The sequence below is a fragment of the Mobula hypostoma genome, chromosome 6 (assembly GCF_963921235.1).
Source record: "Mobula hypostoma chromosome 6, sMobHyp1.1, whole genome shotgun sequence".
NCBI classification, from domain to species: Eukaryota; Metazoa; Chordata; class Chondrichthyes; order Myliobatiformes; family Myliobatidae; genus Mobula; species Mobula hypostoma.
In genome coordinates, this window is record NC_086102.1 from 137,633,718 (window position 1) to 137,658,258 (window position 24,541).

At 39.3% G+C, this 24,541-nt stretch overlaps 1 protein-coding gene across 2 annotated transcripts in view; it reads left to right on the top strand.

Moving 5' to 3' along the window:
* The window catches only part of vps8 (VPS8 subunit of CORVET complex), a 682,661-nt gene that overhangs the window by 142,600 nt on the left and 515,520 nt on the right, over positions 1-24,541 (top strand). For both annotated transcript variants that reach the window (XM_063051804.1, XM_063051802.1), the window contains 6 exons: positions 7,084-7,203; positions 14,330-14,401; positions 19,092-19,211; positions 19,616-19,672; positions 20,657-20,739; positions 23,579-23,663. In XM_063051804.1, coding sequence (XP_062907874.1) covers positions 7,084-7,203; positions 14,330-14,401; positions 19,092-19,211; positions 19,616-19,672; positions 20,657-20,739; positions 23,579-23,663 — 537 coding nt within the window. The remainder of the gene's footprint in view (positions 1-7,083; positions 7,204-14,329; positions 14,402-19,091; positions 19,212-19,615; positions 19,673-20,656; positions 20,740-23,578; positions 23,664-24,541) is intronic.

Consider the following 24,541-nt stretch of genomic DNA (forward strand, 5'->3'; position numbering starts at 1 on the left):
TGAGCACATTCACAAGCCAGAGAGGGAATCTTTTGTAAAATATGTACTGAGGTATATAAATATCTGAAGAGCATCTCCTGTGTTCCTGTGTATAGGGTATCTCCATGTCACTTAAGGCTAGAGAGAAACTGGCATACTGTGCCTCAATAATTATGAAGATTTGCTCGAAGGATGTGTACTGTGCAGAAATAAAATTTGTGGAGGAATTGATTTGCTGAATGCATTTCCTGCTTATACCCCTAGATCCAAGTTTTCAACAGAAACTTAAGTGAGCAGTCCATAAATCTGAGAATAGAATAGAAGACCTCCTATTCCATAGCAACACACACAAAATATGTGCAGGAACTCAGCAGGTCAGGCATCATCTATGGAAATGAATAAGCAGTTGATATTTCTGGCCAACATCCTTCTTCAAGACAGGATTACCTTCTGTTCCATGTTTTTACGATGCATATTAAATATTATATGAATCTTGTGTTACATTATAATTTTATTTTTACTTTAGTTTTACCTTTAGGTATTCTGGTTATCGCTATTTTGACCGTGCTTTAAAATTGTCTGCTGATTATTTCTAGAATTTCATGCAACATTCTTTAATGCCCTAAACTTTAATGTTTATGTCTTACCCCTACTTGATTTCCCAGAATACATCACCTTTCACATACATAGAGCATAACATAGTACAGTACAGGATTAGATCCACAATGTATGTGCTGAACATGATGCCAAATTAAATTAAATCTCTTCGGCCTGCATGTGATCCCCAGTCCTACTTGTTTCTGTGTACCCTTCCTTCCAGCATACCTGTCCTATCATCTACTTTCCCTTCAATCCCTCCTTTACTTGCCTGCTTCTCTAGTTCCTATCGCCCGATTACACACTCCCAGATAGCACCAGAAAACAGCCCTTTGAGAATATTGGCTCTCCTCCAGCTCAGGTGTAATTTGTCCCTCTTGTGCAGGTTCCACCTCCCAATGATCCATATACCTAAAGCCTTCCTGCACCAGCATCAGAGCTATGTATTGAACTCCACTACCTTTCAGTTTCTGGCTTCACTAATATTTGACATGGTAATAATCCTGAGATTACAACTTTGAAAGCTCTGCTTTTTAACTTGCTACCTAGCCAGTAGAATGTTGAATTATGTTCTGAAGCTTAACACTAATTCAGTGCCTCCGTTTGTTTTGGAAATAGACTGATTTTACAGAGGTAAAATCTTGCTCCATGAAACTTTGTACAATTAATTTAAGATTGTGGAAAATAAAAGCTGGAAATCTTTTGAGTCACAGGGACATAAAATTGGAAATGGGCTCTTTTGCCCACTCCATCCATATTGACCATCAAGCACAATTTTTTTCTTTACTAAGCTTATGTTAACCTTTTTTTATTCTCTGTAAATTCTCATCACCTCTCTTCCAGATTCAACCACTTGCTAACTTCCAAAAGCCACTTCAGAACTTTTTGTGCATGGTAGAATTTTACAAATATGAAACCAAATGAGTTGAGTACATCATTTGATGTTAATGTTTCTATCCTTACCCTGTAGCCTGATTTCAAAGCCTCAAGCACTCAGAGCTAACCATAATTATAAATACAATTATATAATTGGCATTCCTAGCATTTCCAATGGAGATTATATAAACTGATGCAGCTCTCTCCCAAACGCTGAAAGGGAAAATATATCTGGATTTGTTTTCCACTATTGTTAAATTGACTGCCTATTCAATGTTCCTGATGGCATTAAGTAAATGTTAAAGAATCTTGGAAACTGACCCATTATTATAACCTAACTAAATGAATGGTTCTAGTCCAACCACTCTGCTGGTAACCAAACTTGGAAACTTACCATGCTTGAAAAAGATAACCTCTTCTGAATAAATTCATACAGAACCAACTGACAAAAAAAATTATCATTAATTAAGTCTGCAGTAAATGAGTGGAGAGATTGTTTACAGAATCAGTCAGATTTGTTATCACTGACATATGACATGAAATTTGTTGGCTTCCATCAGTAGTGTAGTGCAAAGACATAAAAAAAATCACTAAACTAGTTTCAAAGTAAATATGGGAAAAGATAGTTCTGATGTGTGGGGTGAGATTCTAGATTGGAGAAAGGCCAATTTTGATGGTATCATAAAGGATCTGACAAGTGTAGATTGGGACAGGTTGTTTTCTGGCAAAGGTGTACTTGGAAAATAGGAGGTCTTCAAAAGTGAAATTTGAGAGTTCAATGTTTGAATGTGTCTGTCAGAATAAAAAGTAAAGATACCAGTTTAGGGAACCTTAGTTTTTAAAGAGATATTGAAGCTTTGGTTAAGAACAAAAATAGCTATATAGGAGATAGGAACAAATAAGGTACTTATGGAGTTAAAGAGATGCGAGAAAACACTTAAGAAGGAAATCAGGATGGATAAAAGAAGGCATGAGGTTGCCTAAGCAGACAGACTGAAGGAGAATTTTATGAGATTCTACAGATATGTTAAGAGGTGTTTGCTGTCTTGAGGCAAATTAGGGTGAATAAATCCCCAGGGCCTGACAAGGTGTTTCCTGGGATCCTGTGGCAGACAAATGCAGAAATTGCAGGGGCCCTACCAGAGATATTTAAGTCATCCTTTACGACAGGTGAGGTACTGGAGGATTGGAGTATAGCTGATGTTGTCGTCTGATGTTTAAGAAATGCTCTAAAAGTAAACCAGGAAATGATAGACCAGTGACCGTGACATCAATAGTGGGAAAGTTATTGGAAAGTATTCTAAGGGACCGGATATAGGAGTATTTAGGAATATTTAGACTGATTAGGGGTAGTTAGGCACAAAGCATGCCTTTGTGCATAATGGTCGAGGGCCTTCTAACTTCCATCATACACTAATTGTTTCATTTCTGAAATCATTCTTGTCAGCCTGCTCTGAACCCGCTCCAATGCCAGCACATCTTTTCTTAGTTAAGAGGCATAAAACTGCTCACAATACTCCAAGTGCAGTCTGAACAATGCCTTATAAAGTCTCAGCATAACATCCTTGCTCTTATATTCCAGTCCTCTTGAAATGAATGCTAACATTGTATTTGCCTTCCGTCATCCAAATCATTAACGTATAACTTGAGAAGAAGTGTTAAATAGCCTCATATGCTGCACCTCATCAACGACATTCTGAAAATCCAAGTATAAAACGTCCACTGATTCTCCTTTGTCTATCCTGACTGTTAGAGTATTTCCTCAAAGAATTCCAACAGATTTGTTAGGCAAGTCTTCCCCTTAAGGAAACCATGCTGACTCTGACCTAGTTTATCATGATCCTTCAAGTACTCTGAAACCTCAACTTTAATAATGTTACTGCAACATTTTTCCAACCACTGAAGTTATACCAATTGGCCTATAATTTCCTTTCTTCTGCCTGCTTCCCTTCTTAAAGAGTGGATGGACATCTGCAATTTTCCAGTCCTCTGGAACCATGTCGTGATTCTGGAAAGAGCATTACATATGCCTGCACAATCTTTTCAGCTACCTTTTTCAGAACCCTGGGGTGTAGTGTATCTGTTCCTGATGACTTGTCTACCTTCAGACCTTTCAGCTTGCCAAGCACCATCTCCTTTGTCACAGCAACTACTCAGTTCTGACCCTGACATGTGAATTTCGGGCATATTGCTAGTGTCTTCCTCAGTGAAAACTGATGAAAAATATTTATTATGTTCGTCTGCCATTTCTCCGTCCCCCGTTACTACTCCTTCAGCATCATTTTCCAGTGGTGCAATATCCACTCTTGCCTCTCTTTTACTCTTTATGTATCTGAATAATAATCTGTATTATAGGTATTGTCTTTTATATTATTGGCTAGCTTACTTTCATATTTTATCTATGCAATTTTTAGTTGTCTTTTTTTTTCAAAGTTTTCCAATCCTCTAACTTCCCACTAATTTTAGCTGTATTATATGACCTCTGTTTAACTTTTTTCACTTTTCTTGTCAGCCATGTTGCCTCATCCTCCCTTTAGAATGCTTGCTCATCTTTGGGTTATATCTATCTTGCGCCTTCTGAATTGCCCCCAGAAACTCCAGCCATTGCTGTCATCTTCCCAGCTAGAGTCCCCTTCTAATCAACTTCAGCCAGCTCCTCTCACGTGTGTCTGTAGTTCTCATTAGTCCTTTAATACTGATAGGCCTGTTTTTATTTTCTCCTTCTCAAACTGCAGGGTAAATTATATCATATTATGATTACTGCTTCCTGTGAGTTCTTTTACCTTAAACTCCCTAATCAAATCTGATTCATTACACAACACCCAATTCAGCATAGCCTTCCCTTAAGTGGGTTCAGCCACTAGCTGCTCTAAGATGCCATCTTGTAGGCATTCTACAAATTCTGTCTCTTGGGATCCAGCACCAATCTGATTTTCCCAATCTACCTGCATATTGAAATCTCCCATGCCCTCTTTGCATCCTTTTCTATTTCCTGTTGTAATTTATATCCCAAATCCTGGCTACGGTTCGGAGATCTGTATATAATTCTCATCAGGATCCTTTCGTTCTTTCATTTTCTTAACTGTACCCAAATGGATTCTGCATTTTCCAATCCTATGTCACCTCTTTCTAAGGGTTTGATATTTTTTTTTACCAACAGAGTCACCTCGACTGCTCTGTCTTGCTTGTCCTTTTGATACAATGTATCTCCTTGCATGTTAAGCTCCCAACAAGGATCTTCTTTCGGTCACAGCTCAGTGATGCCGACAATATCGTACCTGCCAATCTCTTAACTGTGCTACAAGATCATCTACCTTATTCCCGATACTGCGTGTTCAAATGTAACACCTTCAGTTCTGTATACATCACTCTTCTCAATTTTGCCCGTGTTCCACTTCGACTCATTCCACTGACTGCAATTTTGTTTTATCATCTGCCTTTCCTTCCTCACACTCTCACTACACAGTGCATGTACTTGTATACCAACTGCCCCATCCTCTGCTCTATCACTCTGGTTCAGATTCCTCTGCGAAATTAGTTTAAATCCTCCCCAATAGCTCTCGCACATTTCAGATATTAGTCCCCCTTAGGCTCAGGTGTAACCCATATGTTTTGTACAGTAATACTTTTCCAAGAGATCCACCCAGGCTGTGCTCATTTCTCGCTGCTGCCATCAGGTAGAAGGTACAAATGCCTCAGGACTCCCACCACCAGGTTCAAGAACAGTTACTACCCTTTAACTATCAGGCTCTTGAACAAAAGAGAATAGCTACACTCATTTAAAGACTCTGCCATATGTTATTTCCTGCTCATTATTTATTGTCATTTATTTATATCTGCATTTGTGTAGTTTGCGTACAGTTAAGTTGCTGATGTTTACAGTTACTGTTCTAAAGGTTTGCTCAATATGCCAGCAGAAAAAGAATGTCAGGGTTGTATCTAGTAACATGTACGTAATCTGGTAATAAATTTTATTTTGAATTTTAAACCTTGAGGAGATCCCAGTGATCCAGAAATCTGAAACTCTGCCCCCGAATCAATTTCTCAGCCATTCATTCATCTGTCCTAACATCCTATTCCTGCTCTGACTAGCACATGGTATTGCAAGTAATCCAGTGATTGCTGGAGGACATAACTTTCAGCCTGTTCCCTAACTCCCTGTACCCACTGCACAAGACCTCTTCCCCCTTTCTCCTTATGTCATTGGTGCCAATGTACACCACAACCTCTGGCGGTTCACTCTCCCTCTTGAGAATATTCTGCAACCGCTCTGAGACATACTCGACTCTTTTGCGATCAGAGTCTCCTGACTAGAACCCTAACTATCAAGATTCCTATCTCTATTGCTTTACCTGACTTTACCCTTCCCTGCTGAGCCTCAAAGTCAGCTGCAGTGCCACTGGTCTGGTTGCTGCTACTGTGCCCTGATCTGTCATCCCCTTCAGCAATATCCAAAGGAGTATACTTGTTGCAGAGGGAGATACAGAGGCACGTGGTACTGGGATTATTAGTCATGAGGGAACGATGATGGTGAAGGTCCAGCTCAAATTGATAAACAGTGGACTGGCATGTGTTTTATAGTTGTCTAGGTAGCTGTAACACAGAGTGGGGAGCCAGTGTGACTGAGTCTACTGTAGACCCATTGTGATGGTAGGCAAATTGCAGTGGCTCTGGGTCCTTGTTCAGGCAGGATTTCATTAACCTATCTCTTGAAGCACTTCATTATGGTAGATGTGAGTGCTACTAGGCAATAGTCATTGAGACAGCATACCTTGCTCTTTTGAGCACTAAAGGTACTAGAAAGATTGTTGCCTTTTGAAGCAGGTGGGATCCTCACACTGCAACAGTGAGAGGTCGAAGATATTTTTAAACCCTCTGGCCAGTTGGCTGGCACAGATTTTTCAGTACCCGGGCAGGTATGGCATCATGACCTGACGTCTTGCAAGGGCTTCACCCTCTTGAAGGATGTTCTGACATTGGCCTCTGAGATAGACGTGGGTACTTGCACAAATGTAGTGTTATTCTCCCTTTCAAAGCATGCATAAAAGGTGTTGCGCTCACCGGAGACTGAAGCATCATAGCCAGTTTTGCTGTTATGTATAGCCTTTTCGTAAATAATGGCATGCAAACACTGCCACAGCTATTGTGCACCAATTCTGTCTTCAGTTTCACTCAGAGTTGCCTTTTTGCACTCACAGTAACCTTCCTTAAGTCATACCTGGACTTGTTTAATTATGGATTGCTGATGTTGAACACCTCAGATTTAGCCCTCAGCATACTGTGAATCTTTCTCACAGAGAACTTAGAGTTATCCTGGACCTTGTGCTTCCCCTGTATTGGTCGATTTATTTTTAATTAATTTTGAAGTTGTGCTCTGTGATACTCTGCAGGATTTGCTGTCTATTCAATGCTTCAACTAGAGCAATTATACATCAGCCATAAGCCTGGGTTTTATGCACACAGCTCATTAAAAATGTTCTACTGCTGTTTATAAATGCATCTCCTGTGCTCCAAAAGATTTGTTGAGAACAAAAAGGCTTTCTATGTCACATTTATGTAAAAGTGTATTTGAATGATGCTAATTTACATTATCTCTTTGATAGATATTTTCCTGTTTTTGATTTGTTTCAGGTCTTTGAGTTTCTGATCCGTTTGCACTCAACTGAAGTAGCTTCTGATGAAGAACTGTACCCTCAAATTAGGACACTCCTTCACTTCGATACTCGAGAGTTTCTTAATGTTTTGGCTCTGGTACAGTACTTCTACTTTAGCAATTTCAGTTTCATTAAGAGTGTGTTCAGAATTTGTTTTACTGGTGGTTTATTAAACAAAACATCAAGAACTATTTTTCATCTACAACAAATCTTTAATTCTTCGTTGCTTATGTTGCGGTGTTTACTTGCAGTTTTTCTTTAGCTGATGAGAGTAATGCACATCTCTTTGTCTTGCATTTTGGGACTAATTTATCTGTTTATAGCCATAAGATAATTTTGTAATGTATTCCCTATTGTAATGTGAGAAATGTGGCAGCACACAATAGGATTATACTGCCAGCAATGAGACGATGACAGATAAACTGTTTATAAGTGATTTTACCCTTAATGCCAAAGTAACAGTTCTTCAAAGAATTTTATGCATCTACCTGAGAAAACAGTTTATTGTTTAATGTTGATCTGAAAGATGCTGCTTCTTCTAGTACACCATTTCCTTGGACCAAGGTGGAGTCTTATGCTTCAGGCTGGACTTGAATCCACAATATTGAATGCGATGAATCCTGTTCATAGAACATCAGCTAACAAGTGATTATTCTTAAAATTATGGGCCCACACTCAGTGTAGTCGACATTTTAATTATGAGTGTTGCCACTATCAATTACAAACGTAGTATCGTATAATTTTGTTTAATTTGTTTCAATTTTTGTGTAAGTTAAGTTTCTGATGTTATGTGGCTGTGATGTTGCTACAGGTAGGCTTTTCATTCCACCTTCGCATACATGGACTTGTGCATATGACAGTAAATGCAAATTCCACTGTCAATTCAATGCTGGCCCTGTACTTCAGCAGATATTTGATTCCGAGGGTTCTGTTCATGAGCTGAATTACATCCAGCTCGTACAAGCCTTTTTAAGTTGTTTTCCCCAGTTCGTTGTACATTTTATCTAAGGGGCTAAGTATCATGAGGCAAGTATACCTTTTTTAAATTTAGTCCTCCTGTAGCCTGAGGCAGCCAAAATCTACAAGTGGCTCAGCTGCTTTTGCTCAAACAATGGATTCAGGTTTTCTTAGTTCATTTAGACTTGCATCATGTTGAACGGCATGTTCACTCACAAGATAATTGGAAATCTGCATGTGTGTTAGTCATTAATACACATAATTAGTTGTTGTTTAAAGTCATTTCAGAGTTTTAATTTTATGGGAGTTCTAGTAAACCTGTGGGGTTGTTTTACAGGGTTTGTGCTGTATTGAGTTTCTTTCCACCAACTAAATACTAGATATGAATTCATCCTTCATACTTAAACTCACCTTGAATTTATCCTCTGTGCGTTTCACTGTATGTGAAATAAAGCTACTCTTTAAAACACTATCACTGCTAACTTAGATTTTAAATTTAAACCCTCATCTCCCCACAATTACAGTATTACCCTTGCTACATACATGTCTAATTTTCTGATATATACCCTATTACTGTTATGGTTTCGCTGGCTTACAAATAACTCCTTATGTTTTCACACTGTTGTTCTTGACTTAACCCAAATTGATTTTTTTTTGGTAAACGCTCTTATCTAATTGCCCTTAGGAAGGTAGTAGTGACCTGCTGTAATGAACTACAACAATACTCCTGGCATAGGTATTCCCATATTTCTGATGGATAGATAGATTGACCCAGCTCTGGTGAAGGACCACTGATATTTTCCTACAGGGCTAATATAGAAATTGGAGAGGAACTTGTCTTTGGTTGTGCCCCTATTTGCCCCTTGTCCTTAATCCATGAGTATCCCCCCCTCGCATTCTCTTTTTTCACCAAGAGAATGATATGTCTAGAGTATTCTGCCTGAGAGTGGTGAAAGCAGAGTTGCTGATAGCACTTTTGAGACAAGCACTTGAATCGCCTAGGAATAGGGTACTATGGACCGTTTTCTGGAAGATGGGATTATTATTGTTCAGTGACCAATGATTGGGATGGAAGTGATGAGACAAATAGCCTGTTTTATGTTCTATTACTCCAAGTTATTTCTGTAATATCGCATCTGGAACAGCCTCAATACTCCAAATGTGGCTCAACTGAAGTTTTATACAGTTGTATAAAAGAGTAGGGATTAATGGGTCCTTTTCAGGATGGCAGGCAGTGACTAGTGGGGTACCGCAAGACTCGGTGCTGGGACCGCAGCTATTTACAATATTCATTAATGATTTAGATGAAGGGATTAAAAGTAACATTATCAAATTTGCTTATGACACAAAGCTGGGTGGCAGTGTGAAATGTGAGGAGGATGTTATGAGAATGCAGGGTGACTTGGACAGTTTGGGTGAGTGGGCAGGTGCATGGCAGATGCAGTTTAATGTGGATAAGTGTGAGGTTATCCACTTTGGTGGCAAGAACAGGAAGGCAGATTACTATCTGAATGGTGTCAAGTTAGGAAAAGGGGAAGTACAACGAGATCTAGGTGTCCTTGTTCATTAGTCTAGTAAGCATGCAGGTACAGCAGGCTGTGAAGAAAGCTAATGACATATTGGCCTTCATAACAAGGGGAGTTGAGTATAGGAGCAAAGAGGTCCTTCTGCAGTTGTATAGGGCCCTGATGAGACCACACCTGGAGTATTGTGTGCAGTTTTGGTCTCCAAATTTGAGGAAGGACATTCTTGCTATTGAGGGAGTGCAGTGTAGGTTCACGAGGTTAATTCCCAGGATGGCGGGACTGTAAATATGTTGAAAGATTGGAGCGACTCGGCTTGTATACACTGGAATTTAGAAGGATGAGGGGGGATCTGATTGAAACATATAAGATTATTAAGGGATTGGACACGCTAGAGGCAGGACGCATGTTCCAGATGTTGGGGGAGTCCAGAACCAGAGGCCACAGTTTAAGAATAAGGGGTAGACCATTTAGAATGGAGTTGAGGTAAAACTTTTTCACACAGGGTTGTGGTTCTGTGGAATGCTCTGCCTCAGAAGGCAGTGGAGGCCAATTCTCTGGATTCTTTCAAGAAAGAGTTAGAGCTCTTAAAGATAGCAGAGTCAAGGGATATGGGGAGAAGGCAGGAAGAGGGTACTGATTGTGGATGATCAGCTATGATCGCAGTGAATGGCGGTGCTGGCTTGAAGGGCTGAATGGCCTACTCCTGCACCTATTGTCTATTGTACCACGGCTTGCCATCTGTGTCTTAAGCGATGAGGGTAAACCTGCCGTGCACCTTCTTTACCACCCGAATACTTACAGGGAGCTATGGACTTGCACCCTAAGATCCCTCTGTACATCAGATTCCCAAAGTTCCTGCCATTTACAAGGACGTCCCTTTAGAACAAAGGTTAGGAGGAATTTCATTAGTCAGAGTATGGTGAATATGTGCAATTCATTGCTGCAGATAACTGTGGCAGCTAGTTATTGGGTATATTGAAAGCAGATGTTGATAGGTTCTTGGTTAGTAATGCCTTCTCTCCATAACTTTTGATGGCAGGAGAGTAGTGTTAAGAAGGATAATAAATCAGCTATGATGGAATGGTGAATCAGACTTGATGGGCCAAATGGCCTGATTCTGCTCCTGTGTCTTATGGTCTTATGTTTTCTTGTACTTGACCTCCTGAAGTGCAACCCTCACACTTATCTGGATTAAACTCTCATGTCATTACTTTGTCTAAATCTCCAGCTGATGTATTTGATGCTTTATCTTTGACAACCTTCCTCATTGTTCACAGCACCACCAATTTCAGTGTCATCTGCAAACTTGCTAATCAAACCACCTACAGTTTCATCCAAATCATTAATGTATATTACAAACAACAGAGGTCTTAGCATTGTATATTGTAGAGCACTAATAGTCACCGAACACCATTTAGGAAAGTACCACTTGATAACCCAATCTGATTTTGGATCCAGTTATCAAAACACTATGACATAATCTTCTGAACCACTCTGAGTGAAATGTTTTACTGAAGTCCATGCATTCAACATTCACTGCACTACCCTCGTCAATCATCTTCATTACTTCCTCAGAATTATTGGACATTGTGAGATTATCAGTGAATGCTCCCACTTCTGAACATGTAAAAAAGGTCATTGATGAAGCAGCTGAAGCTCATTGAGTGTAGGACGTTGCACTGAGGAGTTGTTGTAGTTACAGCATTATTGTTCCATGTACTAAACCAGGCTTTCTCATCAAGCAAATTACAAATTTGAGAACTTTGAGATAGTTCATCTTGCCCCTTAGTATAAGCTGAAGTCTTAGTTACAAATTTGAGGAGAATATTGCAAATTTCAAGACGATATTGCGTCTGATCTGGCGCCATGGTAGCGCAGCAGTATTACAGCTTGGGGCGTCGGAGTTTGGAGTTCAATTCTGACGTCACCTGTAAGGCGTCTATAAATGCGTGGATTTTCTCTGGGTACTTTTCCTCTTGCAGTTGAAATACACTGGTTAATAGGTTAATTGGTCATTGTTAATTGTTCCGTAATTAGGCTAGGGTTAAATTGGTGGTTGCTGGGTGGCGTGGGTTGAAGGGCTGGGAGGGCCTATACCGCGTTGTATCACAATAAATAAATAAATGAATAAAAATAATACCTCTCATTCTTAAGCTTTTTGTAGACATTACATTCTATTATGCATGTTCTTTAATAATTCTCTTGGGAGAGCTATTAAATAATATTTGGGAATCATTTTACGTGACAGTAGAAAATGGTCTATGTCAGGTTGCCCATCGTTCACTTAACTTGCTTGACTTTATTTTCCATTGACATTCCAGTTTATTTTTTGCCATGCTCTGAGTTGGCTTTAGAAACATATTGGTGAGATGAGGCCAGATATGATTAAGTAGCTTTAGTTTACTGTAAATCTAGAACATGGCCGAAGATGACAGTCTCAACTCATTTGTTGCCATGTGTTGCACTCTGGATATTGAAATATTGAGGCGCAAGGTTGAATTTGGAGGGAGGAGAAGATGGCGGCGTAATGCAGCGCGCGTGGCTGTTCCGAATGAATATCGATATGTGTTAACTAGGGGGCCGTGCACAATCCGGATTTGATGGAGACAGCCGGGAGAAGCACGGAGGAACACCTGGAGTAACTTCTGAAATGCCTGCTTCGCTGCCGCTGCTACTGTGCGATCAAAAATCTCCAGAGAGGAAGGCCCCAAATCCCCAGCTTTGCCTGTTGCCGGGGCCGGGGCCAAAGTGCTCGGCAGAGATGATGCTCGGTGTCGGAAAACTGGTCGGAGGCTCGGAATTTTTGGACGGACCCGGAGTCGGACTGTGGTCAGATGCTTCAGTATGCTGCATCGGCAAGTTGATGGCGCTGGAGGTTCACCGTCTGTGTGAGATGCTGGGACTTTTGAGAGACTTTGAGGCTTTTACTGTACCATGGTCTGTTCTTATCAAATTATGGTATTGCTTTGCACTGTTGTAACTATATGTTATAATTATGTGATTTTTGTTAGTTTTTTAAGTCGGTTTGTCATGTGTCATTTCTTAATGCATGCATTACTAAATGACAAAGAGGACTGCGTGTACTTGTAATCTTAAATAAAATTACTAATTTGTCTAAAATTAGACAGTTAAAAGCTGTTGATATTTCAAGTGTACATTTAGTTTTTACTTTTAAAAGTTATGAAACACTTCTACAATATTGAGCTAATAAACTTGTAAACTTAACAAAATTTGTTTACATTGGTATAACTTGTGTTTCATACCTTCTGAGATAATGCTGCTTTTGGACATCAAAGTACGTTTATATCATATACCACCTTTAAATTCATTTTCTTGCAGACATTTACAGGAAAATGAAGAAATACAAAGGAATATAAAAGCTATACATAAAGAATTGCAAACAACCAATGTGCAAAAGAAGATATATTATGCAAATTAAAAAAAGAACTAATACTGAGAAAATGAGCTGTAGAGTTCATGAATGTAAGTCTATAGGTTGTGGCTTTGTCAGAGTTGTGAGTGAAGTTATCCATGCTGGTTCAGGAGATTGATAGTTGTGGAGTAATAACTGTCTGCTGAACTTGTTGGTGTGGAGTCTAAGGCTCCTGCACCTCTTGCCCAATGGTAGTAGCGAGGAGAGATCATGGCCTGGGTGATGGGGGTCCGTGATAATAGATGTTGATTTTTTGTGGCAGCACTTCATGTAGACGTGCTGAATGATAGGAATGTGTTTGCCTGTGATGGACATGGAATGGAAGTGAAATGCAGATTTTTTAAAATTCTGAAAACTTTGTTTCCACAATTACTTCTGCTAACTCAGAAACCAAATTCGGGCCTACATCCTGGTTGATCTTGCAAATGTCTTCAATTAAATGTCTTCAGTATTTAATTTGGGGGCGGGGGGGGGAGCATGAGATATAAGAAGAAGTGAAACAGGCCTGATGCAGACTGTGGAGCCGAAATGGCAAGCTGTATCTTTTGCATCCATAGATGCTGCTTGATTCGATGACTTCTTCCCGCATTCTGTTTTTTTTGTTCCACAATGTAATACTTACTCAAGTAAATTATATCACTTATAATGCAGCTTCTTTACATCTTTTTTGAAAATATATTTTTGCTGGCTTGGTAACATGGTTCTTCTGGTCTTTGTAGATTCATATCTCAATAGCTCAAAATAACTGAGCCATTAAAGTACAAAAGGTGTCAGATGAGATATTAAAAAGGCATTACATCTCAGACTGGTTAAAGGTTTTATGGCAATATTTTGTTGAGCAGAGAAGTTGCATCTCGTGCCTTGACCAAGTATCTATCCCCTAAAGGCAGTACAGATATTATCTGGTTAGTATGTTTGTGGAACGTTGTTCAGCAGAAACAGAATGTTGTTTCAACAATATGTGTAAACTTCAAAAGTGTCACTTTAATTGTTAAAGATGTTGAAGCACCAAAGTGGTGCAAAATTTTCTCATTGAATTTTCTATGAAGAGCAAAATTTCATTGATTTTAAAGGTTTGTAGAGATTAATTTTTCCATTTTGTGCCTTAATTATGGAGTAGTATTAATAAAAGTCATGGATCTATGTTTCTTCTGTCCTGAGCAGATTAGGATGCAGTGAACCTTACTTAAAAGGAAGTGATGTAAAAATTATAAGGGAGATTTGTTTGTTCTTCTCTCCAAACCTCCATAAACTCATTTTGGCGTATAAGACATAATTCAGCAATGTGCTGCCTTTGTTTTCAATAGACTTTTGAAGACTTCAGAAATGACAAGCAAGCAGTGGAGCATCAGCAGAGGATTGTGGATATCTTACTCAAGGTAAGAATTCTTTGAAAAAAAATGGCAGTAGTCTCTGCAATGGTATAGGCCGTGGTTGTTGATGAAGCCCACTTGGGGCGATTTATACTAGATAGGCTTGGTCTCCATCTTAACTGCTGCAAGCTTTGTGCTGAAAAGAATTTCGGTGTTGTTAATGTTGGGGATTCCAGAACGCAAACTGATGAAGGAAAAACTGCGCGGTCCAGTAAGATTTACCTGAGAGGGAAACTTCTAGTGACAATGATCCCATGTGCCTGCTGCATTTATTCTTCCAGCTGTTAGAGGTAATGCTTTGGGAGATGCTGTTGCATTAGGCTTGTCAAATAACTACAGTGCATACGTCGATATACGTTAAAGCTGTAGTGTGCTGGTGTTGGAGGTGAATAATAAAAGTGGAGTACCTGCTGTGCAACTGACTTGACTTGGGTGCAGTAGAGTATCTTTGGGGTTGCAGGGTCATTGCTGCATTTGCACTCATTTGGGCAGTTGGAGAGTATTCTACCACAATTCTAACATGCTTTAACAGTGTAAAAATTGGTTTGTGGAAACAGTTGAATCATTTGTGGTAGGAAACCCAACATGTTAATACTGTTTCTTTTGTAGATGGTACATTTAGAAATATTTAAGTCTTGGTATCTATTTATGCACCACACATTCCTGTTGGTTAAAAAATACCTCTCAACTACTTCTAGTCCACATACAACAACTATTTTTGTTCTCCTTTGTGAGCTGTCATCGGCATGATGAAAATTATACTGTAAGCAGAGCACGTGAACATTGAGCAAAGAACATAGAACAGTGCAACACACCACGATGTTGTGATGCCCAATATAGTTCTAGTTCAAAGTTTGAGGTAAATTTATTATCTAAGTACATATCTGTCACCATGTACATCCCTAAGATTCATTTTCATGTGGGCATACACAGTAAATCCAAGAAATTCAGTAGAATCAAAGCAAGACTGCACCCAACAGGATGGACAAACAACCAATGTGCAAAAGACAACAAACTGTGCAAATACAAAAGAAAAATAATAAGTAAATAAATACATAAGCAATAAATAAAGAAAACATGAAATCAAGTGTGCTTGAAAGTGAGTCTATAGGTTGTAGGAACAGTTCAATGATGGGGCAGGTGAAGTTATTCCCTCTGGTTCAGTAGCCTGATGCTTGAGGGATAATAACTGTTCATGACCCAGGTGCTGTGGGTACTCAGGCTCCTGTACCTGCTTCCTGATAGCAGCAGTGAGAAAAGAGCATGGCCTGGATGGAGGGGGTCCTTGATAATGGATGCAGCTTTCCTGTGACAGCACTCTGTGTAAATGCGCTCAGTAAAGGGGAGGGCTTTATCTGTTTGACTGGGCCATATCCACTACTTTTTGTAGGATTTTCCATTCAAAGGCATTGATTTACCAGTACCATGCTGTGATACAACCAGTCAATATACTCTTCACCACACACCTATTAACATTTGTTAGTGTTTCAGATGTCATATTGAATCTTGCAAATTTCTAATGAAGTAGAGGCACTGCCATGCTTTCTTCATAATGACACTTATGTGCTGGACTCAGGGCAGATCTTCTGAAATGATAACATCGAGGAAGTTAAAGGTGGTGATCGTTTTCACTGCTGATGATGATGAGATCTGGCTCATGGACCTATGGCTTCCTCCTCCTGAAGTCAATAATCGGCAACTTGGTCTGGCTGACATTGAGTGAGAGGTAGTTGTTATGGCACCATTTAGCCAGATTTTCAGTCTCCCTAAGTGCTGATTTGTCACCACCTTTGATTCAGCCAATGATAGTGGTGACGGTAGGAAACTTAAATATAGCATTGGAGCTGTGCTTAGTCACACAGTCATAAGTATACATCAAGTTGACCAGGGGGCTAAGCACACAGCCTTGTGGTGCTGAGGGAGATTGTGGAAGAGATGTTGTTGACAATCAAAACTGCCTGGGGTCTGCAAGTGAGGATATCGAGGATTCAGTTGCACAAGGAAGTATTAGGGGTAAGATCTTGAAGCTTATTGTTTAGAAGTGAGAGGATGATAGTATTGAATGCTCAGCTGTAGTCGATGAAGAACATCCTGATGTACGCATCTTTGCTGTCCAGGAATTCCAGGGTGAGTGAAGAGCCACTGAAATGGCATCTGCTCTGGAGCTGTTGTGACTGTAGGCAAATTGGAACAGATCCAAGTCGCTTCTCAGGCAGGAGATGATGTGTTTCATCACCAACGTTTCAAAACACTTCATCACTGTGGATGTAAGTGCTGCTGGATGATAGTTATGAGGCAGGTTATCATGTTCTTCTTTGGCACTGGTATAGTGGAAGCCTGTTTGAAGCAGGTGGGTACCCCAGACTGCCAAAGCAAGAGGTTAAAGACCTCAGTGAACACTCCATCCATTTGATCAGCACAGGTTTTTAGTACTCGGCCAGGTATCCCATCTGGGTGAATGCTTTTGTTGGGTTCACTCTCCTGAAGAATGCTCTCATGTCAGCCTCAGAGACTGAAATCAGAGGGTCATCGAGGGTTGTGAAGATTGGTAAAGGTTCCTTCATGTTTTCATGGTCAAATTAAGTGTAGAAGTCATTGAGCTCATCTGGCAGTGAAGCCTTATTTTCACCTTTGTCATTTAGTTTCACTTTGTAAGAGGTAATTACATTTAAGCCCTGCCACAGTTATCGAGCATCCTCCAGTGATTCATGTTTGGTCCAGAATTGCCACTTCACACATATGATGGCTTTCTGGAGATCGGACCTGGACTACTTGTATTTTACTTGGTTGCCTGACCTGTATATTACTGATCTGGTCCTTAGCAGATTGTGGATCGTATAGTTCATCCAGAGCTTCTGCTTGGGGAACACTGGATGATTTTGTGGGGACACACTCATCCATGGCTGTTTTTAGAGTCCGTGATAAATGTGGCATATTCTTTCAGATCCTGTGCATCCTTGAACACAGTCCAGTCCACTGACTTGAAGCAATCCTGTAACCGTTCTTCTGCCTCCTGCAACCACTTCTTTGTTGTCTTCAGAGCCTTGCTGTTTTGGAGGGCAGAGGAGGATAGCCAGGTGGTCAGATTTCAAAAATGCGGTCTAAGCATGGAACAGTAGGCTTTCCCAATGGTAATATAGCATTGGTAATATTCCCAATGGTAATTTATCATGAGTGTGTTGGGATCCCTGGTGCTGTAGGTTATATGTTGATGATAATTAGGCAGAGGTTCCTCAAACAAGCCTGACTGAAGTCCCCGACAATGATTTGAAAGGCGTTGGGGTAGGCTGCTTCTTGTCTGCAAATGGCGGCACTCAACGTCTTGAGTGCCTGTTTAGCGTTGGCCTTTTGTGGTCAGGATCACAGAAGAGCACTCTCTTGCTAAGTAGAATGGTTGGCACCTAATTGTTAGATCTTCCAGGTTGGGGTGAAAATATGTGACAAGACTGCTGTGTCAGAGCACTACAAAGAGTTTATCATGAAACGCAGACCCCCACCTTTTGCCCTCTCAGAATCAGCAGTCTGGTACATACCGTGTATCGAGAAGCCTTTGAGTCTTACCAGTGTATCTGGAGTGAGCTCTGTCTCGGTGAAACACAGAATGCAGCAATTCCTCATTTCCCTGTGATACAGCAATCCTGCCCTTAGGCCCTCAATCTTGTTCTCCAGCCACAAGAGATACTTATTTCATTTCCTCAGGTTTCAGTCTGGCTTTGATTCTTTCCACCTTCTCCTTTCTTTCAGCTCTGGCAATGTACCTTCGTCTGCTTAAAGGTGCAATACCTGCATGCTTCAAAGTTAAGTCAGCTGTGTCATTCAGAATGATTATGAAGACACGTAGTCCTCTTTTATTGTCATTTAGTAATGCATGCATTAAGAAATGATACATTAAGAAGCTGGTGAAATTGCTAGTTCATTAAGTTGTTTCAAAAGTACATTATTTAAATGGATTTAACAGGCTACAGATTGTTTTGAGTATAGTTCAAAAGAAGTATATTTCAAAGTTTTGTCAGTTACCTGCAACATGTTGCCGTGGTTCACCAGCACCATCTTGTACTGCCATGCAATATAAACCTACTCCATGACCATCTAACCCTTCCCTCCAACACTGCCCAAAGCCCTTCATTTTTCTTAAATACTTGTGCCTATCTAAGGGTCTTTTAAATGTTCCTATTGTATCAGCCTCTACCAACACCCCAACAGTGCTTTGCAGGCACCCAGCTCTCTGACATCTCCCCTAAATTTTCCTTCACTTACTGATCTTAAATGGATGTCCTCTGGTATTGACCATTGCTGTCCTGGGAAAAAGGTGCTGGCTGTCCACTCTAACTATGCCTCTCGAAATCTTATTCACCTTTCTCAAGTCACCTCTCATCCTCAGTCTCGCCAAAGAGAACTGCTCTAACCTGCTCAACCTTAATTCACCAGGGAAGGTTGCTAATACTGAGCTAAATCCCATAGAGGAGTTTGATTTAAAAAGTGTAATGAAAGTAGGGCTTGAAGTTTTATCTGAAATTCACTTTCTAGGGTGGTTAGATATATGTTACAGGTATGAAGCTACATTTCTCTAAGTATTTCTAGGTTTCATAGATAAATATGAATATGTTAGTATGAATACTGTATATTATTTGCTGGTTTCATGATAATCAGTTACTGGGAGTGTTGAATTTCTTTGTTTTTTTTTTACTACTTGTAGGTGATGGTGGAGAATTCAGACTTTACTCCATCACAGGTTGGGTGTCTGTTTACCTTTCTGGCAAGGCAGCTGGCAAAACCAGACAACACACTCTTTGTCAACAGAATGCTTTTTGATCAGGTGAGTTATTCTAAGCAATTGTGTTGATTCAGAATTTGATGAAAAGTTAGATGTTTCCTAAATTCTTATCCAATCTTTTGTTTTGACAAAATAGTTCAGTATTTGATCCACCCGTTTATGTGAGTCAGTAAATAAGTACAGTCAATAAATACTCCTTTTTCCATAGAATGTGCCTTTCATTTTCAACCTACCTTACTGCCTCATTTAACACAACTGGCATTACACTTGTGTGAGCTGGCTCTGATATGCCATCTCTCATTTTGCTTCAGTCTCAAGCAAGAGTCAGTGATTTGTGATGGGAAATGGGGGTGAGAACATTTAAACAAGGAAAATTTTCAACTATTCCATTTAAATAATGCATTTGAATAACCTCTTAAAAAAATGTTCGCTTCTGTCTCTTTCAGGTTCTTGAGTTCCTGTGTAGTCCTGATGATGAATCTCGACATGCTGAGAGGCAACAGGTGAAGTGGTATTGATTCAATGGGATGTGCAATTGGATTATGTACTTTTAGAGGGTCCAGACTGCAAGATTCCCATGGTTCAATTTCTGATTCCCAACTCTAGGTTTGGATTTGCCAATGACCTTTTTGGTGCAAAGATGCATTTAGCTATGAAGTGGCAGCACCACTCATTGTAGCCAGTTGAACAGATGTGAAATGTGAAAAGGGTTAACTCTATCTAATCTTAAAATGGTGTTTGAAAGCAGAATAGGAGAAAGGTAAATTGAGGCAGTAGGTGGAGTGTGAAATGAATATAGTGGAAATATTAAGTACAGCAAATATCCCTGAATTATTTTGGGAACAATGACTTGATTTATAAGCATTTCATAATGAAATAAATCACAAGCTGCTTCATTAGTAACAATGAGTTGCCGGGGGAGTAGAGACTATTAATTTATGGATCCAGAATTTTGTGCAACAAATGAATATGGTTTATATTTTGATTAAAATAGAATAGTTGATTGGGCCACATATGAAGCAAGCAAAGACAAGCAATGAACTAAGGAGCAGATTAATGTTTGAAAAATAGCAGGTAAAATGATTGGAAGATGATGAAGGAAGAAATAAAGAGGTCTGTACGCTTTAAAAAAAGAACTGCAGAGCATGACCTGTGTGCACAATTTCATGGTGGAAAAATGGATGATGCATAAGAGACTGATGAAAGAAACGTAGTTGATAGCCTCATGGCCAAAGAAGCTGGTGGAGAAGTGGATCTGAATAAAATCAGTGTGTGTGTGGAAATTGATAAGCGATGTCCTCACAAGCAGACTGCAGATGAGAATCTGGGGTGGGCCATGTGTAGATCCTTGCAACAGTCCTGAACTATACATCTTTAGACAGGCGCAGTATACATTTGATGAAAACTGAATGTTCAAACTGTGTTCATGTGCAGTATAGAAACAAAAGACTTATTTATTATATTAACTGGATTTGGTGTCTTTTTAGGTTCTTCTAGAGCTGCTTCAGGCTGGAGGAATCGTCCAGTTTGATGAAAGCAGATTGATTGCCATGGCAGAGAAAGCTGCATTGTGAGTTGTGTTGAAATGGTTTCTATTAAGTCCTGTTCCATCAGCAAGAAATCTTTAAAGGTGTATTTTGTGGCTCTGGGTAGTAATTTTACTGCTAATGAACTTGATATTTTCATCTACTTAAATTCAAAAGGTAACATGATATTTAAAAAAATATACAAATCATAGAAAATCATTGGATGCCTTGTAATCCCTCTTTGGATGGAGGCCCACTTTAGAAGTTATAACACAAAATAAGGGTTATTGGAGTACATCAGTATGGACAGAGGATTGATTAAGGGACAAGAATCAGAGAAGGAATATTAAGTATGTCATTTACATATTGACAGAGAACTTTGTGGATGAATAGAGGCCTCAGCTATTTCTTATTTCTATTAATGACAGATGAAATGATAAAGTATCATATGTCCAGCTACAAATGTCTGTTGTTTCTTCCAGGTCAATCAAAACAATATGATAGGTTAATGGATTAAAAAGAATGTCTCCCCAGAGCATATCATCATGTTCTGCTGAGAAAAGTTGCCTTTATTCATTCTCTCCTGCAAAATGGCTAAATTAGTCTTTTCTGTCTTCTGGACTAAGTGAGCAATGTCTTGACTAACTCTGTCCCCTTTAGAGCAGTGTAAGCAGGTAAATTTTTGTGCTAAATTTATGACTACTTGGCATTAACCAATAGATTTATTTACTAATTAATACCAGTAAGATAGTCAATATTTGTTTATGATTCCTTTCTCTACCAATGATAGACTAGCAATAACAAATCAAAGTTTAATGTGGATCAGAATTCATTTCATTCTTGAGCACATCTACACCACCATTGTTTGTTCTTGAACAAACAATGGTGCTGGTCTTGCATGGTTTTAACGTTTAAATGTTTGAAAATTGAGCAGGTTTAGAAATAGTAATTCCTTTTCAGTCAATACATTTTCATGGTAATGTTAAGAGAAATTCTCATTAGACAGCATCTGTGGAAATTGAAACAGTTAACATTTCAGTTTTTAGACCTTGTGAGAACCTCTTTCCACAGATGTTGCCTGAACTGCCAAGCATTTCCAGCTTTTTCTGTTGTTATTTCAGATTTCCAGCATCTACAGTATTTTTGATATTCATTATTTATTTATTTTATTATGAATCCTTAGAATAGATTGGTTATAGTTTCTATTGTTTGTTTTTATTCTATAAAAGAAGGATTCGCATTCTTTTCAATCTACCCCTAAGTGCATCCAGAACCTGAACTGTGTCACAAAATGTGTCTTTAATTAATGGCTATAAATGTCCAAACTTGCTTGAGACTGAATGGATATGTCTGAATTACTTAAGGGATCAGTATAATGGTTTCAAAGGTACATTCAATGTCAGAGAAAGGTATACAATATACATCCTGAAATGCTTTTTCTTCTCAACCATCCACAAACACAGAGGAGTGCCCCCAAAGAATGAACAACAGTTAAATGTTAGAGCCCCAAATTCCTCCCCACCACGCTCCTCTCCCTCCCGCGCGTAAGCAGCAGCAAGCAACAATACCCCCCTCTCCCACTGGCAAAAAAAAAGCATCGGCACCCACCACTGAGCACTCAAGTGTGAGCAAGGCAACAGCAAAAACAGACTTTCAGTACTCCAAGGACTACTTGTTCACCTGGCATTTGACATACCAGAGGCTCTCTCTTTCCCAAAAAAGGGAGAAAGCGATGTCTCCATTTCACAGCGAAAGGGGAGAAATAACAACTCACTGGTTTATGATGTTAAAAGTCTGTTGACACACAGCCAAAGATCTTCCGTCTCCAGCGACACACCGGTCTTCTTCTCGGACACGGATTTCCGGTCCCCCCTCATCCTCTGAGCCACGAAAACTTGATCCTCCGAAGGTGACCGGTGCTCTTAAGCCGAGCCCTCGGCGTGCCGAACAACGGCCAGTTATGAAACCCCGACAGCAGGTCCCATTCCCACAAGGAACCTTAGTCAGCATGTAACTCCACGTCAGGGTCTTCAAAAAAATCTGGAAAGGGAAAAATAGACATTAAACATGGAAGTAGAGCTGTTTCCAAAGATACAAGCAAAGGAGTTACTGTTAGGTTATGAAGTTTACATCATGATTTTGTATGAAATATGACTGCATGCTGCATCCATTGTGAAGAATTTTCTCTCTGCAGGTAGTCTATTCAGATTATTGTGTTTAGAGTTTAACATTTGAGTGCATTATTAAAATAAAGCCTGACAGTAGAAGATTTAGCTAATGTTATGTAAAGAACTTCAAAACTCTGGATGCTGGAAACAAATAAAAGATAAAAGCTGGAGATGCACAGCTGGTCAGGCAAAATTTATGCAGAAAGAAACAAAATTAATCTTATATAGTGGACTTTTCATCATAACGAAGTGATGTTAGAAATGCAATGTTTTTAATCAAATGAGTAGAAATATATGCTGTGGGTAGTGTAATTGATTAAAATTACATGGAACCCTTATGGCTAATACAATATACCCTGTATTATTCAAACTGATGATTGGAAAGTTATAGATGATATGTGTGTACATACTTCATCCTTAATCAAAACTTTTTAATTTATTAATTCATCCTCTCTTCCCAGTTGGTAGAGTGACTCATTAGAATTTATTTCACATAAGCTCAGTGTAAGTTTAGAAGCAAAATAGTTTCAGTTCAGTTCACTTGATTCATTTATCTTTTCTGGGTCTTTGGCAGAGCAAACCAAAGGTAATGAGATTGTTTGAATCATTCCCCATATCTTTTCAATGACGCAGATTTCCTTGGAGGGTAGTGAAGTGCTTCTGTAAGCATTATTTTTCAAAATATTATTTTGTAATCACAGTTTTTTCTTTCCAGCTACCAAGTCTGTGAATTCATGTATGAAAAGAAACAACTCTACGTTAAAGTCATTGGCTGTTACCTGAATGACCCAGTTCGCCAGGTATTTTTGTCATAAGACAGGAACTTGTTTAATTATTGTGTTGCATAACACATGCATATTTTCCTCGATTTTTCTAATTACACCAGTATTACTCTGAAAGTCCCTATTATCAAAAAAATCCAAAAATGACATACAATCTACCCACACAGTCAAAATTTCCTGTAATGGTTGCAGACCATTAATGAGTATTTGAATTTATAGCTGAAATGCTGCTGTTTGTTGTTTACAAACTGTTAATATACACTGTTGTACCTAATAAAGTTGCTGGTGAGTATACATTGATGATCTGCTGCTGCTGTAGTTCATCCACTTGAAGGTCGGTCATGTTGGCATTCAGCAATGCTCATCTGCACAACACTATTGTAACATATATTTGAGGTAATGTTGCCTTCCTGTCAGCTTGAACCAGGCTAGCCTCTCCTCTGACCTTTCTCATTAACAAGATGTTTTCACCGACAGAACTGCCGCTCAATTAATTTTTTTCTTTTCTTTGTTTTTCGCATCATTCTCTGTGAATTCTACAATGTTGTGAGTGAAAATCTCAGGAGATCGTCAGTTTCTGAGATGCTCAAACCACCCCATCTAGCGTCAACAATCATTCCACTGTCGAAGTCACTTACATAACATTTCTTTCCCATTTTGATATCTGGTCTGAACAACAATTGAACTTCATGACCATGTTTGCATGCTATTATACACTGAGTTGCTGCCACATGATTGATTGACTGATTAAATATTTGGATTAACAAGCTTATGTACAGGTGTACCTAATAAAGTGGCCATTGAGTACACCAGACGCAGTGAGACAGAAAGAGCAGTGTTCACTTTAGGCAGAGAATTCTTTTGGAGACGGAAAGGATTAGCAACTGGCATAAAGA